The sequence below is a fragment of the Mobula birostris genome, chromosome 8 (genome assembly GCF_030028105.1).
Source record: "Mobula birostris isolate sMobBir1 chromosome 8, sMobBir1.hap1, whole genome shotgun sequence".
Classification (NCBI taxonomy): domain Eukaryota; kingdom Metazoa; phylum Chordata; class Chondrichthyes; order Myliobatiformes; family Myliobatidae; genus Mobula; species Mobula birostris.
The window spans coordinates 43,241,542-43,262,207 of NC_092377.1; the positions used below are offsets into that span (position 1 = coordinate 43,241,542).

Here is a 20,666-nt window from a genome sequence, read left to right on the forward strand (position 1 = left end):
TGCAATTAGTTGATTGGGAAAAATAATGCACTGGAATATAGTAAACATTTTTGAAACTTTATAGTCACTGAATAGACATTCCCGGATTAGAAGGGTGAAAGCCAAAAAGCTAACCTGTCTTTCTTTTCAAGTGCTAATTGATTTGCAAATTACTGAGCACTCCTGTATTAGCAACTGGTGGTTGTTGAAGATATTATATTTTTGACCGATATTCTTGTGTAGGTTATGCAAATTCTGGAACTCTATGCACGAGTGTATGAGGAATTGCTTGCAATTCCTGTAGTAAAAGGAAGAAAAACTGAAAAAGAGAAGTTTGCAGGTGGTTACTACACGAATACAGTGGAAGCTTTTGTATCAGCCAGTGGAAGAGCCATTCAGGTATGTGTGTATGGTAATGTAACCAGCATTTGTGCATCCAGAATTCTCAGGCAACTGGCAGAAATCTTTTTTTTTTGTCAAGTGTTATGCAAATTAAGTTTTAGTTTATTTATCTTTATACAAAGGGATCGTACATTTGTCAGTTGGTTAGTTGTAATATCCTATAAAGATTTGACACCATGTGATAAGTGCTATCAATCATTTGATTTTTGCTGCATTTTATATTATTACTACTTTGTAAAATATGGAATTGCAGTGTATAACATCGTTATTAAGGTAAGGTGATGACATATGCATAGTTTAGCAACTTATTGAAAGGTTTATGTATAGAATACTAATGTGCGTGATGTACTGTGATGTTTTTCTTTAAGAAATTCTCATGTAACCATCAACCAGCCAATCCCCATGGATGCTGAATGACTGAGAGTATACTGTAATTAGGATTCTTTATTTAAGGTCTCTAAAATCTAATGATTTTCGATCAGTCATTTTTTTTTATGTATAGTTTTTCACTGCTGGGGCTGGTCTGAAAGAGTACAGAATGAAAAGATTTAATTCTTACCTATAGTATGTATGAGCTAAATTTCTCTTGTATTGAAAGAATTAATTTATGGCTTTAAAATTGTAGGGTGCTACATCACATCACTTGGGACAGAATTTTTCAAAGATGTTTGAGATTGTATTTGAGGATCCAAAGAAACCTGGAGAGAAACAGTTTGCATATCAAAATTCCTGGGGAATTACAACCCGGACAATTGGGGTCATGACCATGGTACACGGTGATAATCAAGGGTTGATACTGCCTCCGAGAGTTGCTTGTGTGCAGGTATGTGCTTAATGATGGGCTAGGTGAGGAATAGACTTCTGAACTATATAAGGAACTTGTGGGAAGAAAGTGTCTGGAAATGTAGAATTATTAATGCAATTATCAACATTTAAATTTTATGTACAAACGTTCGTACATTAGGACAGCAGATCTTCCAGAGAAATGCACACAGAATATGGTTTTATGTTTTGTCTACACTTCTCACTGCTTTGGTAGATCAGGCAACATAATCAAAGACTCTGCCTATCCTGGGCATTCTCTCTTCTCCCCACTCCCAAAGGGCAGAAGATGCAAAAACTACCAGGCTCAAGGGCAGTTTCTATCCCACTGTTATCATACTAAGGGACCATTCAATAGTTTTGTAAGATGGACTCTTGACTTCATAATCTAGTTTGTTCAAGTTTATTGTCATTCAACTGTACATATGTATACAGTTAAATGAAACAATGTTCCTCATTGACCAAGGTGCAATACACCATACAAATATCATATACAGCACATAAAATATTATTAACAGATTTTAAAAAACTATTCTGTAAATGAACAAATATGTACTTTTTGGCAGCATGACATACAGTTAAATATATGACATACACTACTATTGGCGCTGTCATAAATAATATGTCATTGGTGGTAACAGGCTGCTCAGAAGTCTCACATGATGTTGCAGCTTACTGTCATCCTACATTGCACTTTTTCTGTAACTGTAACACTTTATTCTGCATTGTTATTGCTTTCTTTTCCTTTGTATTACCTCAGTACACTGATATGATCTGTATGGATGACATGCAAAATGATGTTTTCCATTGTACCACGGTACATGTTACTGAAATAAACCGATTTACACACAAATAAAGCAATTTTTTTTGGTAAAGTAGAAAATTCTGTTGAGTGACCACATTTTCAGATAATTATTCAGACTATAGATTAGAAATCCAATTTTTGTTAATTAATTACGGAATAGCCATTGAACATATGAAAGCCTTGGGTATCAATTTTAGTAGTAACTAATAGATATTATATTCACATCTATTTTAGCAAAGTGTAAATTTATCTAGATTTCCTTTGTACAAACGTTTGTACCTACGATTAACAAAACTATTATTTTGCACTGAATAAATGCATGTTAGTCATATCTTTATAAGGAAAATCTACTTTTGGCTTAATGAGCATAGCTGAGAATCGGTTAATTAAAAAGAATGATCTATTTAGTGACAATAAGTTTTTTGCTTTATGAAAGTGAGAACTAATAGGTGAAACATTCTCTCCTATCTAGAGCCATGTTATTTTATGAGACTAGGTGAGAAACTAGCCCATTTCACCATGCCAGTATCTTTAACTTAATGAGCATGAAGTTTACAAATCAATGAGCATGCATCGATTTTATTTCACAATTAATTTTTTCATTGTTGTAGATTATAATAATACCTTGTGGGATCACGAATACTCTTTCAGAAGAGGACAGGGAATCATTATTGAAGAAGTGTAATCAGTATCTTGATCTCCTGATTAATGCTGGAATCCGTGCTCAAACTGACTTGAGGGACAATTACTCACCTGGCTGGAAGTTCAACCATTGGGAGTTGAAAGTAAGTAAATCTGTTTACTCTTTTCCATTGATATTATCTGGCCTGCTGAGTTCCTCTGTTATTTTCTGTATGTTGCAAAGACTTTTTGGCTTTGTTTCTGAAGTGCACTCTGAATTTAGCTCTATAAATTATAGTTTTTGAGGACTTGTGACATCACTTTTAAGTCAAAGAGAACTTTTCAAAGCTGCTGTAATTTGCTACAGTCATATTCTAGATACTACAGTGTAAAAAATGTTACCTGTTGCAAATAAGACATGAAAATCAATTGTCGTACTGGAAATTGAACACAATTTTATATAAGCTAAAAGCTTTTGCAGTTAGGATAAATTGTGGGCACTTTTTTGGGGGAATATTCTGAATGGCAATTTGAACCACTTGCATAGGCTGGGAAGCCTAAATGGGAGAACCCAGAATTGAGTGAAAGTCGTTACTTTGTCATTTGGTTGTGCTATGAAGTTGGATTGCGTTTGGAATCTATCCGAGATGTCAACATCCCACAGCTTTCAATCTGCCTGCTGGAGCCACGACACCATCAATTTCAGTGAAGGGGAAGAAGTGATTTTAGAATATATATTTGGAATTGATAGAATTTAATAATTAACTGTCGTGTTTTTCAATTTATTTTACTGTTAATTGTTTTTAAATAGTGTTGAGTTTAGTAGTTTACATTGGTGAATTCATAGACACTCAGTCTTTAGTCAGCCAGTTAGCCTTGGGCAGTTAAATAGCAAGCAGTCAAAGCAGTGTAAAGCTATGCTAATCAAAAGATGAATGGTGATCAAGTCCTTCCTATGAAGGATGGCTGGTGTAATAGTTCTGTTCTCTCATCTCCTTAATGGTTGTTTTGCACTTGTGCTTGTGAGAGAATGCATTCTTTAATCTGAATTTCAAACCTTTGCTACATGCAGGAATAGTCAGCTCTTTCCTCAAAAGGTGTGTCTAGTAAACCTATTTAGTGGACTGAAATCAGTCAATAAATTTTTATGCAGCTTTAATCTTCTTGCACAATGGATTTAAATAGCTAGTTTAATTATTCTAAAATAAGAATGTTATCAAATGCAACTAGTCAGAGTTGGAAATTTCCACCAAACAGAGTTCATATGATGCATAGTATATTATTCATCTTGACTCTTTATTTTAACTCTATAGATCAGTCAGTCAGACAGTCAGTCAGTGGGTGCCGTCCTTAATCCGGGATTGGTGGCTATGCACCTCCATCTTCTTTGATCTTGCAACAGCACCAAGTACAGCCTCTCCTCCAGTTTGTTCTCGCTGACCATCTTGGCACCGCCTGCCGCTGCCCCCACCGAACTCGAGCCCAAGGCCGTGTTGGCTTCCAGCTGCGGCCGCTTCTTTGAGCTCGGCCCTTCATTAGGCGGAGGCCTTGGGCAGGTCCAGGCACACGGTGCAGCGCCCAAGTTCATTATGTCTCTTCTAACTAGGTGCATAGCATACGATTCGTAGATACGTGGTGAGGCTTTAATCTCCTCCACGGAAGATGGCCGTTTGCTCACAAGGAGCTCATCCGGCTTTTGTCAGGTCTTGTTTTTTTTTTAGTCCTGCTGGGTGTCTTCACACCCTCCTCACCAGACTTAGTCTGGTGGGGGAACCAGCCCAAGTTGCCGACCACTCGACCGCGGCCCCTGACCGGGTGCCCGCCCCCCGCCGAATCTCTCAAGGCATCCGGCTCCCGACCGAAAACCAAGGTCGAGCGGCCCGTGACCAAACCTACACTACTCTATAGGTACTGTCTTCGTTTCCTGCAGTTCCATTTTTGTTTAAAATTTAGGGCATCTGAATCATTTTGCTTTTATTTTCCAGTAAATGCAATTAGAACTCAAAAGTTTTATTTTTATTTGATGATGGTTTAACCAACACATTGCAAGCACTATGGACATTCTCCGTTTAGTTATCACCCCTGATACTTCTATCTAGTTTATTGCTTCATAAGCAACCATTGCACAGCTAACCCAGCATCTGTGTATTTAAGTACTACAAAATGGTGCTATTTTCAACGACTTCAAAGTAAATTAATTATCAAAGTAAATTTATGTCATAGGTACAGAAGAGATGTCAGGGGTAAGTTTTTTACGCAGAGAGCCGTGAGTGCGTGGAATGGGCTGCTGGTAGCGGTGGTGGAGGCGGAAACAATAGAGTCTTTTAAGAGACTCCTGGATAGGTACATGGAGCTTAGAAAAATAGAGGGCTATGGGTAAAGCCTAGGTAGTTCTAAGGTAAGGACATGTTCAGCACAGCTTTGTGGGCCGAAGGGCCTGTATTGTGCTGTAGGTTTTCTGTGTTTCTATACAACCCTGAGATTCCTTTTCCTGCAGGCAAAAACAGTAAATCCAAGAAACACAATATAATCAATGAAAAAGCATATCCAACAGGACGGAGAAACAAGTAGTATACAAAAGACAACAAACTGTGCAGATACAAAGGATAATAATTAATAAAAAATAATTATTGAGGACATGATATGAAGAGTCCTTGAAAGTGAGTCCATAGGTTGTACGAACAGTTCACTGATGGGACAAGTGAAGTTATCCCCTCTGGTTCAAAAGCCAGATGACTTGAGGGATAATAACTGGTACTGAACCAGCTGGTATGAGTCCTGAGGCTCCTGTATCACCTTCCTGACAACATCATGGCCAGGATGGTGGGTGTCCTTGATGATAGATGCTGCCTTCCTGCTACAGCACTCTAGTGCTCAAAGGTAAAGAGGGCTTTGCCCATGATGGACATAAAAGTTGCTGGTGAACGCAGCAGGCCAGGCAGCATCTCTAGGAAGAGATAAAGTCGACGTTTCGGGCCGAGACCCTTTGAAGGGTCTTGGCCTGAAACGTCGACTGTACCGCTTCCTAGAGACGCTGCCTGGCCTGCTGCGTTTACCAGCAACTTTTATATGTGTTGCTTGAAATTGCAGCATCTGCAATTTTCCTCGTGTTTGCATTCACCCATGATGGACTAGGTTGTATCCACTACTTTTTGAAGGATCTTGCGATCAAGAGCATTGGTGTTTCAGTACTAGGCTGAGATACAATAAGTCAATGTACTCTCCACGCCATGTCTATATAAGTTTATCAAAGGCTTAGATGGCGTGCAACCTTCTAAGGAAGTAAGAGTAGCTCAGAAAAAGTATATTTAGAGGGGAGGTGTACTAAGATGTTCTCCTTTCTAATTTTAGGGTGTACCCATCAGGCTCGAGGTTGGACCACGAGATATGGAAAAACAGCAATTTGTAGCTGTCAGAAGAGACACTGCTGACAAACTTACAATTCCAGAGGCTACTGCTGAGACAAAACTGAAGAATCTATTGGAGGAAATCCAAACCAATCTTTATAACAGGTACAAGTGATGAGAAACTAGTAGTCCTATAAGTATTACATTGTACAAATGTGAATTATTTGCCATACCTTGCCAGCTATTGAGCCATTTTTATTAAGGTAATCTCTTTCTCAGACATCTGTAGAAGGTGTAAAACAAGAGTAGAGCACAGTGCATTACCATTTTGGCTTCCTGCTTAAATAAGATTGTTGTAGCGTGGATGAAATTACCGGAGAGACAGAGTCACTGGTAGATACAAAGCAGCTTCTTTATTCGACACAGCAAGGTACAGCAGGCATCTTAACGGACGGAGACGCTTTCCACAGAAGGGTCTGCTAGCTAAAATGTGGGCTTGATGCTAAACACAAAGGCGATCGCTACTTAGAAAGTTACAGACAATGCATAGACAATGCTTCCTATCGAAGCTACATACAAAATCTCACACCATCCTTTCCTCCTGACGCCAACATGTCTGGGTTGGTACCTACAGCCTTTAGGAATGTAAGTTAAGTCTACGATACATTTATTTGGCATTTCTCGTGCTAACATAGAAGACAATTCATACAATTAATATTTATAATGTATAGGTGATACTGCCTTCAGAACTACAGCATCAGGCACCAGAAGCATCTGGTATTATTTACCTCTTTTAGGAAGCCCATTGTGGTGGACTCAATCCACAGTCCTTTGTCAAACAGTTAAAATAGAAGTCTGGTGGCCAAAGTCATTTAAATGTTAACAAATCATTTACCCAAAAAGAAATCCACTCTAACAAGAAAACGGTTTGGAAAATATAATTCTTTGCTTTTTAAATGCCATGCGAACAGACTTTTAGAGCAAGGAAAGGTCAGTCAGCCCTCCAGACCCTACTCAACCATTACCACTGCTGCACAGTGGCCACAGTATATACTAATGTACAAAATCCAAACTGATTAATTGTCCTTGCTATTTGAACATTACCTCTACCACTAAGAAGGACAAGGGGAACTCGTGAAAGGGAACATGACTCTCTTGAGATCCTTCTCCAAGATGTACCTTGGAAATGCAATAAAATTTTGCAGTTTTGCAAATTTGCAATCAAAATCCACCAATAGAGTATTCCTTTTCCACTGTCATCAACTCCCAGTGAGACTTAAGGTATCTGTTCTGCTAATGAAATAATCAGTTAACATCTCAACATGGACAATTCCTGGGAGCGTTTCTCCTTTAGTTTTAGAAGCCTGACATTTTTGAATGAAAAGCACAGCTCATCCCCACCCAAGCCATCCCCTAATAGTAAAATATTAAATGCCCCCTTCATAGCCAGGGTTAGTGCTTTCCATTTTACCATCTGGAGAGGATGCTGGATAAATAAATGTCTCATTCAGCTGTTAAAAACTCTACCGCTGAACTGATCTGTGGAGAGTAAAAGACATCCAGGATTTTGGGAATTCACAGCCATTAAAGGAATGTATTTTCCATGAAAGGCTTTAATAATGTTGCTGAGTCTGAATCCTGAAACTTGTGACCCATCAGCTTCGAGGGAACACCTTTTAAGTTGTTCAACAAAGTACCCCAACACCACCTTCTCAAGCTATAAGGACTAGACAACAAATGCCGACAAATCATAAAAATGCTTTTCAAAAAAGATTGGGCTTTCTAACTTTTTAATTGTAATTCCTTGTTTTTTTATTTCTCTAGGCACCTGAAAAATTAGTGTTAACTCAGTTAAAGAATCGGGAGATATAGGTTTGATTGGCATTGCCTGTTTCGCTTTAATAAAATTGTGTCATACTGTGTTCCCCATTATTAGAAAAGTCCATGTATTGCTGATTATTTCTACTGTTACTTGAATGGCTGAGATCACTGAATCACTTCCAAAGTGGGATTAGCTGGGCACAGCAGGTGCTGTGGACTTGAGATGAAAGCCTACTTTTGTATATTTTGTAATTTTACTGACCATTTTATATTTCTTTTTGTATTATTATAAGGGCTGCTCGGGATCTAAAGGATCATATGGTTTTGGCTGACACAATGGAAGAATTTCAGCAAGAGTTAGATTCCGGAAAGGTATGTTCTCACTTTATTACTGCCTGCTTTTCCTGACACTTAGTACAGTTGGTTTGTACCTAATGTGGGTTTATACTGGAATGCAAGCAAGTCTCGAGTAATTCCTAGCCCTGCCTTTTTTTCTGTCAGATCTTGTATTAGGGGAGTCTCCATACAGTCTTCTGAAACGCAAGTCTTTTAGCATTGCCGCTACAGATTGGCATTAGCGTTTGCAAGCCAATGTGTAAGTGGAGTGAAATATAATACAAAGAAACTGAATTGTCGTGTTGGTTAATGGCAGAGTTCAGAAGAAACTTGCTATTTGTTTTTATCAAAACCTGAAGTAGTTTTCCATCTCAAGTATTATCACTGATAGTAGTAATATAATTTTACATTACTGTCTCACATTTCAGATTGTGCAGATTCCTTTTTGTGGAAGCATCGACTGTGAAGATTGGGTCAAGAAAACAACAACAAGGTAATTACAAACATTGTGTTGTTAAATGTTGATGTAGTTTTGCTGCCTAATGTATTTGCACTATGGCTAAAATTTCTACATAAAAATGATCTAGAATTGATTCTTGGATACATTTTTTTAATATAAAAGTGGGTTTATGTTAAGCAATTGTTAAAGCTGTCTGCTGCCCTGGGTGAAGAGAAAACATTTTGTGACATTTTGAAAAGAGCAAACTGATCCTACAGGAGTCATAGCTAATATCTCAATTAATATTATTAAAAAGAACAGTGTGCTTTCTGCCTATTGCTGTAATCAATTGGGCTGTCATACCATCATATAATACAACAGTGAATAAATTAGTTAAATGTATTTGAGTAGCTGTTATGTACTTTTGGACATTGATTGCATAAAACACCATCAGAATTGGGTTTGTAATCACTAATGTAGTGAAATTTGTTTTGTGGCAGCAATAAAGTGCAAAAACATAAAATAACTGATTTACAGAATTAATAAATAGTACAAAAACAAAGAAATGATGAGGTAGTGTTCATAGAGGGGAAGAAGCTGTATTTAAATCACTGTGGGGTTTCAGGCTCCTGTACCTCCTTCCTGATGGTCATAACAAGAGAGTGCATGCCCCCATATGGTGAGAGCCCTTAATGCAAGATTGTTCTTGCATTTTGCACTTGTGGATCTTTAAAATACTTAGCCACTTCTTATTTACAATTATCAATTGTGTACAAGAACAGCTAATTTATTCTTTCCCATCAAGTCGAAGCAACTATGCCATTTTTGAATAAAAATAAATGTTTTTACTTCTATGCTTCAGGGATCAGGATGTTGAACCTGGAGCACCATCCATGGGAGCCAAGAGTCTGTGTATCCCTTTCAAACCTCTTCGTGAATTAAAACCTGGAACCAAGTGCATCAGTGGGAAGGAGCTTGCTCAACATTATGTACTTTTTGGTCGCAGTTACTAATGAAGATATGAACTGTGAAGAAGATCATGTCTTTGTCTATAAATGTTTTTATAAGAGTAATGAATGAGTTACTTTAATCTTTTTGTGTATTTTTACCCAGTTATAAGAAATCAACTATGACTAACAAATACAAATCCCTTAGAGCCTATTAAATGTCAAAAATAAATCTAGAACAGATACCCTACTTAACATTAATAAACATTTAATGAATATATTTCTTCTGTTTTGGTTTGAATGGTATAATTTATTGGTTTTAATACTTGTGGGTCAATAAAAAAACAAATTTCCAAACTATATCTTACCAAAATGCTAATTAAAATGTATAAACATTTCTAAAGGTTGCCTACACATCTTTTGTAGCAATCTTATCACAAAAGACATTATTACCTTCCACTTGTTTTCAATATTCAGATCTTTAAAAATGTTGCAAGAGACTCACCTCCTTGTGATCATGTAAATTAACCATTTTCCTTCCTGACTGAAAATTGATCTTGTGAACAGATCTTTCTCCTTGATTACCATCCATACATTTATCAAATCTTCTGTTGGCATTTCTCCCCTCAAATAAGGAACAATGCTAAAGTACTCAGGCACTTGACAATTCACATCCTCATTTCCCATCCTTCCGACCACAGTTATTGAATCTGTTATTTGCTCCAAATTTGTACTCATCTTTTCTCAAGTATCCTCAAATGTAGTTGCAAATAAGACCTCATCAAAATCCCATTCTGTGAGAACAAGAAATTATTTCATCTGCTCCTCCTTAATGATACTTACACCATCACCCATTCTCCACCATTGTTGAGTTAAATGAGAATGCTCTTAACTGATTTAAACCTTATTTCAGCAGATGTAGCCTGAAAATAGTCTGATTTCATGTCCTTGTTACTTCTATATTACTTTATAGTCTGAATTTCTTCCTTTGGCTCCCAATATTTCTCAGCCATATGATGATGCTCCAGAGCATCTGCAAACGTGGCATCACTCTTTATGTGCAAATTGTTATCGAACTTCACCTCACCATCTTTCTCAATCAGAACTAAGAGTGTAACTTGCAGAGTAGAAAAAAATACAACTAGTGGATGTGGTTTTTGATAACGTACAGGTGTCAAATCAATTAGGATAATAAATTGTGGGAAATAAGTTAAAGGGCAGAAGACTGTAGGACTAAGTCATTTTCAGGTTGGCTGGTGGTTACAGATAGATATCACAAGGATTAGTAGTGAGACTCGCAGTTATCTTTATCAATCATTCAGATGAAAGGACAATATTAGCAATAGAAAATTAAATAATTGGTTTACCAATACATGATGAGTTTGTCTTAAATGCCATCCCTGTAGATAATTTCAAAACAATGTATGGTTGTGGAATATGTAACAAATGGAAACATAGAAACAGAAAACCTACAGCACAATACAGGCCCTTCGGCCCACAAAATTGTGCTGAACGTGTCCTACCTTAGAAATTACTAGGGTTACCCATAGCCCTCTATTTTTCTAAGATCCATGTACCTATCCAAAAGTTTCTTAAAAGACCCTATTGTATCCGCCTCCACCACAGTTGCTGGCAGCCCATTCCACGAACTGACCACTCTCAGTAAAAAAGAAACTTACCCCTGACATCTCCTCTGTACCTACTCCCCAGCACCTTAAACCTGTGCCCTCTTGTGAGCCATTTCAGCCCTGGGAAAAAGCCTCTGACTATCCACACGATCAATGCCTCTCAGTATCTTATACATCTGTATCTGGTCACCTCTCATCCTCCGTGTAAGTTTCCTCTGCACCCTTTCTATGGTTTCCACATCCTTCCTGTAGTGAGGCAACCAGAACTGAGCACAGTACTCCCAAGTTGGGTCTGACCAGGGTCCTATATAGCTGCAACGTTACCTCTTGGCTCCTAAGTTCAATTCCACATGAAGGCCAATACACTGTATGCCTTTTAAACCACAGAGTCAACCTGTGCAGCTGCTTTGAGCGTCCTATGGACCCGGACCCCAAGATCCCTCTGATCCTCCACACTGCCAAGAGTCTTACCATTAATATTATATTCTGCCGTCATACTTGACCTACCAAAATGAACCACTTCACACTTATCTGGGTTGAACTCCGTCTGCCACTTCTCAGCCCAGTTTTGCATCCTATCAATGTCCTGCTACAACCTCTGACAGCCCTCCACACTAACCTTTGTGTCATCAGCAAACTTACGAACCCATCCCTCCACTTCCTCATCCAGGTCATTTATAAAAATCACAAAGAGTAAGGGTCCCAGAACAGATCCCTGAGGCACACCACTGGTCACTGACCTCCATGCAGAATATGACCCATCTATAACCACTCTTTGCCTACTGTGGGCAAGCCAATTCTGGATCCACAAAGCAATGTCCCCTTGGATCCCACGCCTCCTTACTTTCTCAAGAAGCCTTGCATGGGGTACCTTGTAAAATGCCTTGCTAAAATCCATATACACTACATCTACGGTTCTAGCTTCATCAATGTGTTTAGTCACATCCTCAAATGATTCAATCAGGCTCGTAAGGCATGACCTGCCCTTGACAAAGCCATGCTGACTATTCCTAATCATATTTTACCACTCCAAATGTTCATAAATCCTGCTTCTCAGGATCTTCTCCATCAACTTACCAACCACTGAAGTAAGACTCACTGGGCTATCTCTACTCCCTTTCTTGAATAAGGGAACAACATCCGCAACCCTCCAATCCTCTGGAACCTCTCCTGTTCCCATTGATGATGCAAAGATCATTGCCAGAGGCTCAGCAATCTTGTCCCTTGCCTCCGACAGTAGCCTGGGGTACATCTCATCCGGTCCTGGTGATTTATCCAACTTGATGCTTTCCAAAAGCTCCAGACATCCTCTTTCTTAATATCCGTATGCTCAAGCTTTTCAGTCTGCTGCAAGTCATCACTACGATCACCAAGATCCTTTTCCATAGTGAATACTGAAGTAAAGTATTCATTAAGTACCTCTGCTGTTTCCTCCACACTCTCCCACTGTCACACTTGATAGGTCCTATCCTTTCACGTCTTATCTTCTTGCTCTTCACATACTTGTAGAATGCGTTGGGGTTTTCCTTAATCCTGCCTTCCAAGGCCTTCTCATGGCCCCTTCTGGCTCTCCTAATTTCCTTCTTAAGCTCCTTCCTGTTTGCCTTATAATCTTCTAGATCTCTTAACACTACCTAGCTCTCTGAACGTTTCGTAAGCTTTTCTTTTCTTCTTGACTAGATTTACTACAGCCTTTGTACACCATGGTTCCTGTACTCTACAATAACTTTCCTGTCTCATTGGAACGTACCTATGCAGAACTCCACACAAATATCCCCTGAACGTTTGCCGCATTTCTTCCGTACCTTTCCCTGAGAACATCTGTTCCCAATCTAAGTATCCAAGTTCCTGCCTGATAGCCTCATAATTCCCCTTACTCCAATTAAACGCTTTTCTAACTTGTCTGTTCCTATCTCTCTTCAATGCTATTGTAAAGGAGATAAAATTATGATCACTATCTCCAAAATGCTCTCCCACTGAGAGATCTGACACCTGACCAGGTTCATTTCCCAATACCAAATCAAGTACAGTCTCTTCTTGTAGGCTTATCTACATATTGTGTCAAGAAACCTTCCTGAACACACATAACAAACTCCTCCCCATTGAAACCCATTGCTCTAGGGAGATGCCAATTGATACTTGGGAAATTAAAATCTCCCACCATGACAGCTTTCCAGGCTCTGTTTCCCTATCTGCTCCTCGATATCCCTGTTACTATTGGGCGGCGTATAAAAAACACCCAGTAGAGTTCTTGACCCCTTCCTGTTCCTAACCTCCACTGACAGAGACTCCGTAGACAATCCCTCCATGACGTCCATCTTTTCCGCAGCTGTGACACCATCTTTGATCAACAGTGTCACGCCCCCAGTTCTTTTGCCTCCCTCCCTGTCCTTTCTGAAACATCTAAAACCGGCACTTGAAGTAACCATTCCCGTCCCTGAGCCATCCAAATCTCTGTAATGGCCACCACATCATAGCTCTAAGTACTGATCCACGCCCTAAGCTCATCCACTTTGTTTACAATACTCCTTGAGTTAAAATAGACACATTTCAAACCGTCCATCTGAGCGTGCCCCTTCTCTATCACCTGCCTATCCTCCCTCACACACTGTCTCCAAGCTTTCTCTATTTGTGAGCCAACTGCCTCTTCCCCAGTCTCTTCAGTTCAGTTCCCACCCTTCAACAATTCTAGTTTAAACTCTCCCCAGTAGCCTTAGCAAACCTCTCCGCCAGGATATTGGTCCCCCTGGGATTCAAGTGCAACCCGTCCTTTTTGTACTGGTCACACCTGCCCCAAAAGAGGTCCCAATGATCCAGAAATCTGAATCCCTGCCCCCTGCTGCAATCCCTCAACCACGCATTTATCCTCCACGTCATTCTGTTCCTATACACACTGTCACGTTGCACAGGCAGTAACCGAGATTACTACCTTTGCAGCCCTGCTTCTCAACTCCCTTCCTAACGCCGTGTAGTCTGTTTTCAGGACCTCTTCCCTTTTCCTACCTATGTCATTGATACCAATTTGTACCACGACCTCTGGCTGTTCTCCCTCCCACTGCAGGATATCATGGACACGACCTGAAACATCCTGGACCCTGGTACTTGGGAGGCAAACTACCATCCGAGTTTCTTTTCTGCATCCACAGGATCGCCTGTTTGACCCCCTGACTATAGAGTCCCCTATCACTACTGCCTTTCTCTTCCTTTCCCTACCCTTCTGAGCCACAGGGGCGGACTCTGTGCCAGAGGCACGGCCACTGTTGCTTCCCCCAGGTAGGCTGTCCCCCCAAACAAATCTTCAGAGGGAAATATTTTTAATTGATTTTAAAAAGGTTGGCAGGTTGAGTACAGTGTGACTATCATTATTGGAAGAATAACAAAACTTTTAAGATATGAAGCTTTTTAAATTATGTGTTTGATTAGAGTTCTCAACATGAAGGTGTAATGTGCAATTAGGAAACCAAAGGGATTGAAAAGGAATATTAAGAATTTGGTGAGGTAATGTGCCCCTTGATAATAAGTACTCCTGTTTCAGTACTGTTGCGGGGGGACGGCCTGCCTGGGGGAAGCAACAGTGCCCGTGCCTCCGGCACAGAGTCCGGCCCCGTAGCTCAGAAGGGTAGGGAAAGGAAGAGGAGGGCAGTAGTAATAGGGGACTCGACAGTTAGGGGGTCAGAGAGGCGATTCTGTGGATGCAGTCAAGAGACCTGGATGGTAGTTTGCCTCACTGGTGCCAGGGTCCGGGATGTTTCTGATCGCGTCTAAGATATCCTGAACTGGGAGGGTGAGGAGCCAGAGGTCGTGGTACATATAGGTACCAATGACATAGGCAGGAAAAGGGAAGAGGACCTGAAAGGAGAATATAGGGAGTTAGGAAGGGAGTTGAGAAGAAGGACGGTAAAGGTAGTAATCTCAGGATTACTGCCTGTGCCAGGCGACATTCAGAGTAGGAATGGAATGAGGTGGAAGATAAATGCGTGGCTGAGGAATTGGAGGAGGGGGCAGGGATTCAAGTTTCTGGATCATTGGGGCCTCTTTTGGCGCAGGTGTGACCTGTACAAAAAGGACAGTGCACTTGAATCCTAGGGGGACCAATATCCTGGCAGGGAGATTTGCGAAGACTGCTGGGGAGACTTTAAACTAGAATGGTTGGGGGGTGGGAATAAAATTGAAGAAACTAGGAGAGAGGAGGTTAGTTCACAAATAGAGAAAGCTGGTAGACAGTGTGTGAGGGAGGATAGGCAGGGGACAGAGAATGGGAACACTCAGACTGAAGATGAGGGGAGAAGGAAGAAAAAGATAACAAAGTTGTTTGCACCTTTAGGGATAAACAGAGTAAGAGGTGGAGAGTTTCATAAATGCATCTATTTTGATGCTAGGAGCATTGTACGAAAGGTGGATGAGCTTAGAGCATGGATTGATACCTGGAAATATGATGTTGTAGCTATTAGTGAAACGTGGTTGCAGGAGGGGTGCGATTGGCAACTAAATATTCCAGGATTTCGTTGCTTCAGGTGTGATAGAATAGGAGGGGCAAGAGGGGGAGGTGTCGCATTGCTTGTCTGAGATTATATAACAGCGGTGCTCTGGCAGGATAGATTAGTGGACTCGTCTAGGGAGGCTATTTGGGTGGAATTGAGGAATGGGAAAGGTGTTGTGACACTTATGGGGGTGTATTATAGACCACCTAGTGGGGACCGAGAACTAGAGGAGCAAATTTGTAAGGAGATAGCAGATATTTGTAGTAAGCACAGGGTTGTGATTGTGGGAGATTTTAATTTTCCACACATAGACTGGGAAGCCCATTCTGTAAAAGGGCTGGATGGTTTGGGGTTTGTAAAATGTGTGCAGGATAGTTTTTTGCAGCAATACATAGAGGTACCAACTAGAGAAGGGGCAGCGTTGGATCTCCTGTTAGGGAATGAGACAGGGCAGGTGACGGAGGTATTTGTTGGGGAGCACTTCGGGTCCAGTGATCACAGTACAATTAGTTTCAGTGTAATTATGGAGAAGGATAGGACTGGACCTAGGACTGAGATTTTTGATTGGAGAAAGGCTAACTTTGAGGAGATGCGAAAGGATTTAGAAGGAGTGGATTGGGAAAATTTGTTTTATGGGAAGGATGTAACAGAGAAATGGAGGTCCTTCAAAGGTGAAATTTTGAGGGTTCAGAATCTTTATGTTCCTGTTAGATTGAAAGGAAAGGTTAGAAGTTTGAGAGAGCCATGGTTTTCAAGAGATATTAGAAACTTGGGTCAGAAAAATAGAGGGATCTTCAATAAATATAGGCAGCTTGGAGTTAATGAGGTGCTCGAGGAATATAGAGAATGTAAAAAGAATCTTAAGAAAGAAACTAGAAAAGCTAAAAGAAGATATGAGGCTGCTTTGGCAAGTAAGGTGAAAATAAACCCAAAGGGTTTCTACAGTTATGTTAGTGGCAAAAGGATAGTGAGGGATAAAATTGGTCCCTTGGAGAATCAGAGTGGACGGCTATGTGTGGAGCCAAAAGAGATGGGGAAGATTTTGAACAATTTCTTTTTTTCGGTATTCATTAAGGAGAAGGATATTGAATTGTGTAAGGTAAAGGAAACAAGTAGCGTAGTTATGGAAAGTATGACAATTAAAGAAGAGGAAGTACTGGCACTTTTAAGGAATATAAAAGTGGATAAGTCTCCGGGTCCGGACAAGATATTCCCTAGGACCTTGAGGGAAGTTACTGTAGAAATAGCAGGGGCTCTGACAGAAATATTTCAAATGTCATTAGAAATGGGAATGATGCCGGAGGATTGGCGTATGGCTCATGTGGTTCCATTGTTTAAAAAGGGTTCTAAGAGCAAACCTGGCAATTATCAGCCTGTGAGTTTGACGTCAGTGGTGGGTAAATTGATGGAAAATATTTTTAGAGATGGTATATATAATCATCTGGATAGACAGGGTCTGATTAGGAACAGTCAACATGGATTTGTATGTGGAAGGTCATGTTTGACAAATCTTATTGAATTTTTTGATGAGGTTACTAAGAAAGTTGACGAGGGTAAAACGGTGGATGTTGTCTATATGGACTTCAGTAAGGCCTTTGACAAGGTTCCACATGGAAGGTTAGTTAGGAAGGTTCAATCGTTAGGCATTAATATGGAAGTAGTAAAATGGATTCAGCAGTGGCTAAATGGGAGACGCCAGAAAGTAATGGTGGATAACTGTGTGTCAGATTGGAGGACAGTGTGTAGCGGTGTGCCTCAGGGATCTGTACTGGGTCCAATTTTGTTTGTAATATATATTAATGATCTGGATGATGGGGTGGTAGGTTGGATTAGTAAGTATGCAGATGATACTAAGATAAGTGGAGTTGTGGATGATGAGGTAGGTTTTCAACACTTGCAGAGAGATTTAGGACAGAAGAGTGGGCTGCAAGATGGCAGATGGAGTCTAATGCTGAAAAATGTGAGGTGCTACATTTTGGTAGAACTAATCAAAATAGGACATACATGGTAAATGGTAGGGCATTAAAGAATGCTGTAGAACAGAGGGATCTAGGAATAATGGTGCATAGTTCTCTGAAGATGGAATCTCACGTGGATAGGGTGGTGAAGAAAGCTTTTGGTTTGCTGGCCTTTATTAATCAGAGCATTGAGTATAGGAGTTGGGATGTAATGTTGAATTTGTATAAGGCATTGGTAAGGCCAAATCTGGAGCATTATGTACAGTTCTGATCACCGAAGTATAGGACAGATGTCAATGAAATGGAGAGAGTACAGAGGAGGTTTACCAAAATGTTCCCTGGGCTTCATCTCTTAAGTTACAGAGAAAGGTTGAACAGGTTAGGTCTTTATTCTTTGGAGCGTAGAAGGCTGAGGGGAGACTTGATAGAGATGTTTAAAATTATGAGGAGGATTGATAGAGTTGATGTAGACTTTTTCCATTGAGAGTGGGGAAGATTCAAACAAGAGGCCATGGGTTGAGAGTTAGAGGACAAAAGTTCAGGGGTAACATGAGGGGAAACTTCTTTACTCAGAGAGTGGTAGCTGTGTGGAACGAGCTTCCAGCCGAAGTGGTTGAGGCAGGTCCTATGTTGTCGTTTAAAGTTAAATTGGATAGATATATGGACAGGAAAGGAATGGAGGGTTATGGGCTGAGTGCAGGTCAGTGGGACTAGGATAGGTTAAGAGTCCAGCACGGACTAGAAAGGCCGAGATGGCCTGTTTCCGTGCTGTAATTGTTATATGGTTATACTTCCTCTGACTCCAGGCATAATTTCACTCCTTGGTCCTTGAGTGGTCTTGCCCTCTCCCTACTTGCCCTCTTGTTTGTATAAAATGGCTAGGGATTCTCTTTAATCATACTTGCTAAGGACATTTCATGTTACTTTATTCAGAATAAGAATCAGGTTTAATATCATTGGCATATGTCGTGAAATTTGTTAACTTTATGGCAGCAGTACAATGAAATGCATGATAAATATAGAAAAAAATTGAGTTACATTAAGTTTATATGTCTATTAAATAGTTAAAATAAGTAGTGCGAAAAAACAGAAATAAAATAGTAGTGAGATAGTGTTCATGGGTTCAATGTCCATTTAGCAATTGGAGGGATTTAGAAATCGCTACTGAATCCCTGATCTGTTCTCTCCTTGTTCTTTAAGGCTCTGTCTGGTTTCAAATTTCTAAGCCTTCTATATGTTTCCTTCCACCAAAACTCCAATCACCTGACCAGGGTCATTTCCAATATGAGGTCTAGTATGACCCTTTCTCTAGTTGGACTGCCCACGTAATGTCTCAGGAAACCCTCCTGGATGCACCTAACAAATTCTGCCCCATATAAGCCTCTACCACTATGGGAGTCCTAGCCAATTTTGGGGGAGTTAAATTCGCCCACCAAACTTGTTGCTTTTTCATATTTCCATAACCTGCCTACATATTATATCTATCCCTCTGTCTCCCACTGGTTACTGGAAGGCCTACAACATAACCCCATCATAGTGAATGTATCTTTCTTGAGCTTCCATATTACTTCACAGCACACCTCCAGGTCTTCTCTTTGCTGCTGTAACATTATCCCTGGTCACCCACTCACCCAACTCTTTTACATCCCTCTGCATTGCATCTGAAATGGCTGATTCCTGAATGCTGACCTGCCACTCCTGCCCTTATCTCAACCAAGTTTATGTAATGGCTCCAACTACTAATTCAGGCCCTGTGATCATATGCCTTAACCATAATACTCTTAGCACTGAAATACATACACAAGCCCATTGCCCCATTTATTTAGTCCTACATGTCCTTCCTTTCAGACTTGATTGACCTAACTCCTACCTACCCATTAATCCCTCCACTTGCTGAGTTCCTACTTCCTTGTCAAACTTGTTTAAATCCTCTTGAGTGATATTAGCAACCTATGTGGACTCAAGGCAGCATCAACACTAAGGACCCTTACTATCTGGGACCCGTCCTCTTTTCATTGCTGCTATTGGGGGTTAGGTACAGGACCCTGAAGACCCATTCTCAGAAATTTAGCAACAGCTTCATCCCTCTGTCATCAGATTGCTGAACAGTTAATTTGTTTTAGTTGCACTATTTGTATATAACCTAATTTATAATAATTGTCTTTGGACAGTACTGCTACCGCAAAACATCACATTTCATGATATACAAGTCAGTGATGATGAACCTGATTCTGATTCTGAAGATATTGGTGCCCCTCCAGGTTGGGTACAACTGTTCTCCTTGTACAGGTTCCACCTGCCTTGGAAGACAGTTCTTCCTGAGGCTCTCCCTCCTGTACCAGCTCCTTAGGCATTTATTTAACTGTACTATCTTCCGACTTTCTTGCCTTACTAGCACAAGGAAGAACAGGCAATAATCCTGAGATTGCAGCCACTAGTGGTCCTGCTTTTTAACTTTATGCCTAAATGCCAGGTTTTCTTTGCAGGACTTCATCTATCTTCCTGCCTATCTCCTTGGTGCCAAATGGACAAAGGCCTCTCTTACCTTTCAGAATATTCTGTGCCTGTGTAGGGCTGGCAGCAATGAGGAACATACCATCGTGGAGTCTTGCTTATGCCACTGAAATACCTATCTGTGCCCCTGACTAAATGTGCCCCTATCCCTGCCTCTCACTATCTGTGCCCCATATTACTATTGCATGTGTGGGACATTGCAGTCCCACAGGGCTGGTGTCATTTTCCCCAATGAGGCTCTCTCCCCCCCCGCCCCCCCCCCCAACTGACAGTATCTGAAATAGTGTGGCATATTTGAGAAGGGAACAGCCACAGGAGAACACTGCAGTACCTGCCTGTCCTGGCAGTCATTTATCTTACTAAACCTTTGTGGAGTGACCTGAATCTCTTATCTATAAGGTTAACTGCCTCCTGTTTGTTTCTCAATGAGTCTAGAAATTCCTTCAACTGATTCATGCAGTCTGAGAAGAGTTTTTAGCTGAGTACACTTACTGTATCTTCAACAGGGACACTTCAACTCCCTGATCTCCCACATCTCATAAAGAGGCGAATACCACTCCACTCAC

At 40.5% G+C, this 20,666-nt stretch overlaps 1 protein-coding gene across 1 annotated transcript in view; it reads left to right on the forward strand.

Moving 5' to 3' along the window:
- The window catches only part of eprs1 (glutamyl-prolyl-tRNA synthetase 1), a 56,578-nt gene extending 46,782 nt beyond the window's left edge, over positions 1–9,796 (forward strand). The window contains exons 26-32 of the mRNA XM_072265080.1: positions 223–378; positions 1,007–1,204; positions 2,620–2,793; positions 5,981–6,141; positions 8,091–8,169; positions 8,562–8,626; positions 9,435–9,796. Coding sequence (XP_072121181.1) covers positions 223–378; positions 1,007–1,204; positions 2,620–2,793; positions 5,981–6,141; positions 8,091–8,169; positions 8,562–8,626; positions 9,435–9,585 — 984 coding nt within the window. The 3' untranslated portion in view covers positions 9,586–9,796. The remainder of the gene's footprint in view (positions 1–222; positions 379–1,006; positions 1,205–2,619; positions 2,794–5,980; positions 6,142–8,090; positions 8,170–8,561; positions 8,627–9,434) is intronic.
- Positions 9,797–20,666: the final 10,870 nt, after the last annotated feature.